The sequence below is a fragment of the Alligator sinensis genome, unplaced genomic scaffold, assembly GCF_000455745.1.
Source record: "Alligator sinensis unplaced genomic scaffold, ASM45574v1 scaffold280_1, whole genome shotgun sequence".
In the NCBI taxonomy this organism is placed as follows: domain Eukaryota; kingdom Metazoa; phylum Chordata; order Crocodylia; family Alligatoridae; genus Alligator; species Alligator sinensis.
This window is the reverse complement of record NW_005841835.1, coordinates 2,407,253-2,415,658: the sequence shown is the minus strand read 5'-3', so window position 1 is coordinate 2,415,658 and position 8,406 is coordinate 2,407,253. Positions and strand designations below refer to the sequence as shown.

General features: G+C 45.7%; 2 protein-coding genes across 4 annotated transcripts in view; both read left to right on the top strand.

Moving 5' to 3' along the window:
• Positions 1–3,969, top strand: part of LOC102378332 — a 9,242-nt gene extending 5,273 nt beyond the window's left edge. Inside the window, exons 2-3 of one of the 3 annotated variants that reach the window (XM_025201379.1) lie at positions 2,914–3,064; positions 3,346–3,969. In XM_025201379.1, the coding sequence (XP_025057164.1) occupies positions 2,953–3,064; positions 3,346–3,941 (708 nt within the window). In that variant the 5' untranslated portion in view covers positions 2,914–2,952 and the 3' untranslated portion in view covers positions 3,942–3,969. Of the gene's footprint in view, positions 1–539; positions 3,065–3,345 lie in introns of those variants that run through there. The other 2 variants (XM_025201370.1, XM_006015358.2) reach the window with 2 other exon arrangements.
• Positions 3,970–6,347: 2,378 nt separating this feature from the next.
• Positions 6,348–8,406, top strand: part of PNN (pinin, desmosome associated protein) — a 16,388-nt gene continuing 14,329 nt past the window's right edge. The window contains 2 exon segments of the mRNA XM_006015357.3: positions 6,348–6,633; positions 6,859–6,930. Coding sequence (XP_006015419.1) covers positions 6,521–6,633; positions 6,859–6,930 — 185 coding nt within the window. The 5' untranslated portion in view covers positions 6,348–6,520.

Sequence of the window (8,406 nt, the reverse complement as noted above, 5' to 3'; positions counted from 1 at the left end):
GGGTGGAGGATCCAACTTAATCTTTATTGTTTCCAGTCTGCGCAGAGAGGGGTGCTTGGCAATCGTTTGCAAAGCAAGCACCACCGGTTTCTACCTTTGGGTACCTTTTATACATATGTTTGCAAGTGTATCGCTCAGTGATTGGTTACAAGCCACTGACATAAGACGTTCTCTACTGAGCATGTCTCTATACCTATGTTTTAGCCATGTATTTCATTTACATACATATATGTTTCATTAACATACTTTTGCCCTGCCCAGGGGTGTGATTTTTAGCATTATAATGAGACCTTTTTCTGAACTTCTTGCTATCTTACAAGTGTCAGGGAGACATTATCCTGCTGGTGTTAGGGAGGCATTCCAGGAATCCTCCGCATCCCACACGCTGTGCTCTGCAAGCATCTCTTAACACACACATGCCACACCCCTCCCAGCATCAGTAAGTTGCCTTAAGTATTCAGTTAGATATAGTTTGCAAAAGCTAGATATACCATAAAAAAGATTACATAAAAAGATTACATCACCTACACCTCCCACAGCGCTTATGCACCTGCTTTGATCCCTTCAGTTGGAGAGGGGGTACCTTTTGGAGTACCGCCTGGGTTACACTGGGTCATTGTGTACATTGCTCCACCCATCAAGGCTTAAACTGGCAAATTTCCCCTATTTCTTGCACACTGTTCAAGTTCCTTCTAATTCACTGTATCTAGCAACCTTCCACCAATGTCTGCTCTACCAGGCAGTGTGTAGCCTGGTCATAAGGACTTAACCATGTCAATGAAGTGTTTATTGTTAACAATGTGAAAAGAATTTGTGGCATAAATGAACCAAGCAATCTTTTCATCTATGGTGTCTTGTTGGTATTTGCTGGTCCTTACTACAATCCCATCCATGGTGGTGGTTTTACTAGATGATTGAAATCTTTTGCTTGCTACTGATACTTTGTTGTCTGAAATACATTTAGTTGAAGAACTGCTGCTAAAAGTACCAATGGATGACTGAAGTTGTTGCAGATGGACAGTCAAAGTCTCTTATGCTTAAATAGGATCATGAAACAAAAATGATTTTTGAATAGTCATTCTTCTCACTCTAGTATTCAGTTAATCATTTACATTTTTTTTTTCAACAAGGGTGCAGATCTGATTCCAAATTACCAAAAAAGCTAAGACTGATTGCACTTAAAGTGCACTAAATTTTGGAGTAAGCCCCATTGAACTCACTGGCACTTCTGTTTTTTTGAGAAAACAAGTATAGGATGGGGTTCCCTTAGGAAAGCTGAGTTATGCTGAAGTAAAATAGGGAACAGACTTATGGCATCACCATTGTGATCTAGGGCCATGAAGTTCCAAAATAAGGGGCATGCATTATGTAATATAAAACAAGAAAATGACACCCGGTGGCAACTGGCAACTCTAGATTTCTCTTACTGCAGCTTTCTGTACTGTAAACTTGGGTGGTAGAGTCTAAACCTAGTTAACTAAACAAGCCATAAGAATTAGCTAAACTTTTTTTCTAGCACCATCCAACATGGCAAACAGCTTGGGAATTTATTTGTTAAATCACACTTATACTAAAAGGCATAGAAAGAGTCTTGAAGAACAGTGCGTTGCAAAGTGAATTATTTAATCTGATCCACATTGTTCTTCAGACATATCCACATCTTCATCCACATCATTTTCTCCCAATAAGCAGTTTTCATTATGTTTCTTTCTTGCAACAAGGCCTTGCAATCTCCTTCTTGCATTGCTTACACTTGACACATTTTCCATTTTTACCCAGGGAAGGAATTGCTTCAAAATATTCCCAGATAGGGTCTCTTTTACACTCAGAAGCCATGACAGTTTGTTTTGTTTGTTTGTTTGTTTGTTTGGCAAAAGTGTGGGGGAATATAGGAAGCTGTGTGTGTACTACCGAATAATGTCTTTCCTTTTTCTTTCCAGTCCACTGTTCCTTTCTATTCTGCCTCCATCCTTTCCTATATTGTTTCTGTCTTTAAGAGAGTCTTAACTAACTCCTCTGCCTTGCTTGGCCCAGCTCCACCCCCACATAAGAACAACAATCCTATCCAGCCTGTCTGCATGTGACTTTAGTCCGCTGAGAAACAGAAACTGAAAGCCCAGAACTTTCAAGAAGCAAGAGCTGGTAGTTAGGCTGGACAGACAGACTAGAGCCATTTTCATGAGATGAAAAATTGAAATGAATGCCCATGTTTGATTGATAGGTAACTCAATGTGTGTGTGTCTGTGTGCGAGACAGAGCCATTAATTCATTTTTATGAGACTGTAAGTGTAGGTTTATCATGTTTGTGATGAGGTTTAATTGTAGCTGTTATTTTTTTAAACAAGATAGAAATTTAGTACTTTATTGACGATTTTAAAAAATCTGATTTTAAATTTTTTAAAAATCCAACTTTTAAATTTATTTTTTCTTAATCATTGATTTTTATCCACCCTGCTTTGGGCACAAACACCCTTCTGTTTCTAGAGATAACAGCCTTGTTAACAACAGTATCTGGAGATGAGAGATAAGACCTGATTGCCTGCCCATCAGCCCTATTGTTTCTCTTTAAGTTTGTGTGTATACAGAGTCAAGCCCTTACCTCTCTCTAGAAGTGCAAAGTTTCAAGAAGTTAAATGAATAGAGGATACGAGGTAGAGTAGATCTGGGAAAGGAGGAGTCTGGAAATAAATGCAAGGAGGGAGGGGAAGTAGAAACAACAGAGGCACATTCTGAGCAGAAGATTCCAGAAGTTGTGAGGAATATCCTTCTGAGTATAGCCTCTCCACTGATTTGAGATCTAGTGAGGGACTGGTATGGTAGAAAGGAAAACCTATCATGGTAGCAGGCTTGCCAGGCCGTAAAAAAGACCCTGTTTGGGAATATTTCATTAAAGTTCCTCCACCTATGGGGAAGACAGGCATGCGTGCAAAATGAAAACAATGCAACAAAGAAATGCAAGGCCTGGTTGCCGGAATGAAACAACATCTTGAGAAGTGCTCCTTCTCAGGAGGAAACTGCTTTGAAGATGACGAATGGAACATGTCTGAACATGGAGGATCTCCAGGTTAGTAAATTTTCTTATTTCATATTTCTCTCTTACGGACTGCCCGTCTCCCCTGTTCATAGCTTGTGGAAGGACTTCAGGACTACTTGAATTCTCATAAAACTGAGAAAAAATATAGTTACTTTATAGAACTACCATATTTTAGTGCAGCTGTGATCTAAAATAATGGCTGAAATAGGCAGATCTTCCTTTTACAGTTTTACTTCTAAAGTAGTACTGAGTACAATGAGTACTACTAAATGAGTTGGACTGTAGTGACTGCATTGACTTCTTTTGTTCAGGAGGATGCATCCTCAACATACAGGATTCTGACTATCCATCTTCAACATCATCACTGTCTACAATTTCAGAGTCACCTGCTAATGATACCAGTGTTCCAGTCAAATGTATGTCACATAGTACATCACCAGTAGCAAAAAGGAAAAAAAATCTCCATCATCCAGAAACCATCACAGATACATTTGGAATAAGAACCAACAGATTACAGCAGGAGGTACTTGATGAAAAAATTGCTCGGTTTGTTTATGCAACAAACGCGCCTTTCTGTATAGTTGAGAACACACACTTCATTGACATGGTTCAGTTATTACGACTGGGATACAGTCCACCCAAAAGAGCAGATATAATAGGCAAATTGCTGGATAAAGTATATGAGAGAGAAATTGAACAGTGTGCAAAAAGTCTGGAGGGGAAAATTGTTAACCTGAGTCTTGATGGGTGGAGCAATGTGCACAATGATCCAGTAATATGTGCTTGTGTGACCACAGAAGAAGGGACTGTCTACCTTACAGAAACAGTTGATACATCAGGAAATGCATACACAGCAGAATACTTACAAGAAGTAACAGTAAAAGCTATAACTGTGAAAAAACACTGAAATGTCTAGTAGTCAGCTTTGTCACAGACAATGCTGCAAATATATCAAAGATGAGAAGAAATCTAGAAGAAAGTAAGGAAAGCCCCAAGCTAATAACATATAGCTGCAGCGCTCATTTGATGCACCTCTTAGCCAAAGACTTCAGTGCTCTAGAAATAAAGGCTAATGTTGCTGAAATTGCAAAATACTTCCTTAACAGCCACTTTGCAGCAGCTGCTCTGAAGAAAGCAGGAGGCACCAAACTAACTCTCCCACAAGACCAGAAATGGAACTCAGTAGTGGACAGTTTTGAGCAATATATTGAGAACTGGCCTAACCTGATGAGAGTTTGTGAACAAAATCATGACAAAATAGATGGAACTGTCATAGCTAAAGTTCTTGACATTGGGCTAAAGAGAAATGTGGAACACGTGCTGACTATCCTGAAGCCTATTTCTGTAGCCTTGAACAAAGTGAAGGGAAATAGCTGTTTTATTGCTGATGCTGTTGAAATTTGGAAAGAATTGAGTGAGAACTTGAGAGAAATCTGCAATGACAGAGTTAAATTACAGGCATTAAAACAATGAATGGATAAGCACTATCTCCAGCTCACTTTCTTGCCAATGTTCTCAATACTCAGTACCAGAGTCAATCCTTAACTGCTGAAGAAGAGGACTTGGCTATGACATGGGCATCCAGCAATCAACCCTCCATAATACCAACCATAATGAATTTCAGAGCTAAGGGTGAACCATTCAAGAAATATAGGTTTGCTGATGAAGTTTTAAAGAAAGTCACACCAGTGAACTGGTGGAAGTCACTTAAGCACCTAGATCCACCAGAGACTATTGAAGTGATAATCCAGCTTTTAACAGCAGTAGCTTCTTCTTCTGCAGGTATAGAAAGACTATTTTCTTCCTTTGGACTGGTTCATTCTAAATTGAGAAATCGTTTGGGAACTGAAAAAGCAGGAAAGCTTGTCTTTTTTTTCCAGTCTTTGAATAAACAGGAAGAGGAAGGTGAAGACCGAGTTTGCTGCATAACCCAATATTTTACATATCTCATGTTGACCTGGCTAAAATAATCTTTTAAATTTTTGTTAAAAACACATTTCACATTTATAACTAAACTACTTAAAAATTCAAAAATATGCATCCTTGTTTTGTTAAATTATACATATCTGTTGTTGAAGAAAACTATCCAAAATACATAACCTTATTGTTTTAGTTAATAAAACAATTTAAAAGTCTGTTGTTTTTGGTTATTGTTGTTCTCCTAATACAGCATGGCAAAAATATCCCCCAAATATCCATGATTAACCTATTGAATTGGATAGTTCACTTCCCAGTGACTTCACAAGTATCTGCCTCAGTTAACTTTGGTAACTAAAATAACCAGCGAGTTAAATCGTGATGCAAGTCAGGATATAAATCGATTTGTTCCTGACCCAGCATAGAGGGAGTCGTCCCCTATCCCTCCCGCAGCTGCAGGGCCAGGGAGGGAAGGGGACGGTATGGGCCGGTCGTTCTCAACCTCTGCAGAGTGGATTCCCCCCGCCCCCGCAGTACCAGCTCCTAATTCAGGCTTCGGTTTTTACTATAGCAGGAGGGTACAGCAGGCCAGCTGCAGAGACCCCAACGCAGGGCAGAATGGTTTCCGCGCTAAGGATTCGCATTTGAAATTTCGGGGTTTATCCTGGGAGTCTCGTTTGCACCCAGCAGTGCCGGCAACACGCGACAGGGGCTGCACCGCCGGCTTAGTCGCTTGCTACCCCTCTGCGCAGAGCGGAGACCGAGGTCAGCGAGGCCGGGCTGAGGCCGTGTGTCGTCGCCCCGCGGGCGTAGAGCCGGATTTCGCTGCATTGGCTCCCCCAAGAAACGCCAGGGCTGCGGCACGAGGTCCTAGTAAGGGACCAGGCACTGGGACGGCAGCGCTGTGCAGCAGGCCGGCGCTAGGCCGCGGCAGTGGTATCAGACACGTGACCCACTCAGGCCGCGCGGGAGCAACTAAAACCGCGACCGCTGAGCTGACGGGCGCAAGCCCTTGAGTCACAGCATTTTCAATAAAGCGCCTTGCCATTGGCTCATTTGTCGGCGGGGATGGAGCATCTGACAATCTGATTAGTCGCTGCCTGGGACCCACCCCCTCCTCTTTCAAATCCCATCCCTCGCTTTCCACTGGATGGGGGGAGGGGCTGTGGGCTCTATCGGGGGGCGGTTTGGGGAAATGTCAATCTTCGTCCTGACTCTCTGATTGGTTGATACGAAGAAACGGAGCGGCGATGATTGGTTAAAAGGCAACGCCGTTCTTCTTGCCCGTTTAGGGATTTCTGGAGGTGGCAGGGGAGGACCCTGGCTGGTTGGGTGTGGGACATGTCACTCTGATGTGCGGCTCTGTAATTGGTTAGCTGGTAATTGGGTGCAGAGAACGTCCTTCGACTATGGGCAGGGGCATTGGAGCGAGGAGGCGGCTCGGAATTGGCTACTGACGGATCGTGTCTGGCTCTCTGGTTGGCGGGGCGCGGGCGGGCGGCACGTCTCGCTCCCCGTTACCCAGCGGTGCTTTGCGCTGGGCTGCAGTTAGGCCGCGCTGCGGGCGGGATGGCGGTGGCGGTGCGCGCGCTGCAGGAGCAGCTGGAGAAGGCCAAGGAAAGCCTCAAGCACGTGGATGAGAACATCCGCAAGCTCACGGGCCGGGACCCCAACGATGTCAGGTGCGGCCGAGCGTGTCCGCTCCGCGCCTGGGCCCCGCGGAGCCTCCCCCGGGCTGCTCCGCTGCTCCCGGCGGGGGGAGGAGGGGTCGTGATCGAGGGCGTGGGTACTTTCCCTCTCGCCCGGCGCGCTGGGCGGCCCTGGCCCTGCTGTGCGGCGCTCCGGGGCGGTCTCGGAGCCCCCTGGGCGGCTTGCAGACTTCCTAACGCGCGCTCCGTTTCTTGCAGGCCCCCTCAGAGCAGGCTGTTACCCATCGCAGGCCCTGGTGGAGGTAGAGGCCGCGGTAGCTTACTGCTGAGGTAAGGACCGGCGACCCCCACATGTTTCTGTCCTCGCTGCTTCTCTCAGGTTTCTCCCCTTTGGGGCCCTGCTGCAGGGCACTGCTTGCAAAGCCGCCGCAGGCTCCTTGTTTGAAAGGGCTGGAGCCGCATGTCTCAGACTCCCACTTCCCCTTCAGGCAGCGGCTCTGCAGCTCTTCCCTTGCCCTCGTTTTTGTCTGTGAAATGAAATAGTGGAGCAGTCTCCTGTAGCAGAGACCTTGTGGGGAGGCCCCAGCAGGGATCCCATGCTCTCAACTCTGGCCATTCCCATTTGCCATCTTGGGGATTGTGCTGGGTGTATGCATTTCTGCCAATGCTGATGCTTTGCAGCCCCCTGATTGCGAATTGCTGGGTAAGGCACTTGGGTGCTATTGTATGGGGTCCTGTCTAGTGCCTAGATGGGATGTGGGGCTAAGAGAGCCAGAGCTCTGTTACACAGGTGACTGCTGGAGCTCTTAACCCCTGGATTTTCTACGTGTTAACACCTAAAACTAGTTTTGACCACTTGGTATGCCTCTCAAACTTACACCACCCCAGGGCAGAATTATTTCTGATCTGTGGTACCCTGCTGGTGTTGCACTATTATGTGTGCGGGCCGGCTCCCGGTCCTGTCCTCGCCGGGCGTGAGCCGGGCCCGTCTGTGTGCACATGGGCTGTAGTATGCTCGAGCTAGAATCAGTCACGGAGGTGTAATGGTTGATTGAAAAGATTATTTACTTACACCAGAGATGGTCGCGGTGCAGGCTAGACAGTTTCCAGGTACAGCTCCACTTCAATCCTAGTTGGAGGACTCTAAAACTCGATTTCCAGGATCCTCGGAGTGGTTCAGACTCCGTGGTTTCAATAACTGGGTTCTAGGGTAGGGATTCGTCTGGACTGCGATCGGTGACGGGGAGAGGCTAGAGGCCGTCGGTAAGTGGTGCCCTGGAGTTTGCTAGGCTCCGGGGGTTCGGCAATTGGAGCCTCTATCGCCTTCTTAAGAAAGACGTGCTGGGTTCGAAAGGACCCACAGCGCTTGGAGATCTGTCCCTCCGTCTCTCTCTCTCCAACTTGGGCAGAAACCACCCAAGCCTTTTGTACGGCTAGCAAGCCAATAGCTAGCCGCCACATGTGCCTAAATTAAGACCGGCCAATAATGTGGCTCAAATCTTAATACAAATGGTGGGAACTCCTTTGCAGCCTGCATCACTATAATGCAAGAGAAATACACAATGCAAAGAAGGCTACAAAACGGCGGGAAACACTTTTCTGCACGCGGGTTCTCTATAACAACAGAACACTCCGTCGTGCAAAAGAGCTGCAATTCGGCGGGAACATAATTTCGTGGTGCCGAAGCACACACAATCAAAAAATCCACAACTTTGGGTTGTGACATTGTGTAGCTAGCTACTCTAGGCTACACTTTTTTTAGTCTAAAAAAAAATCCTGCCTCTTCTTCTCCCCCCCCCCCCCCCC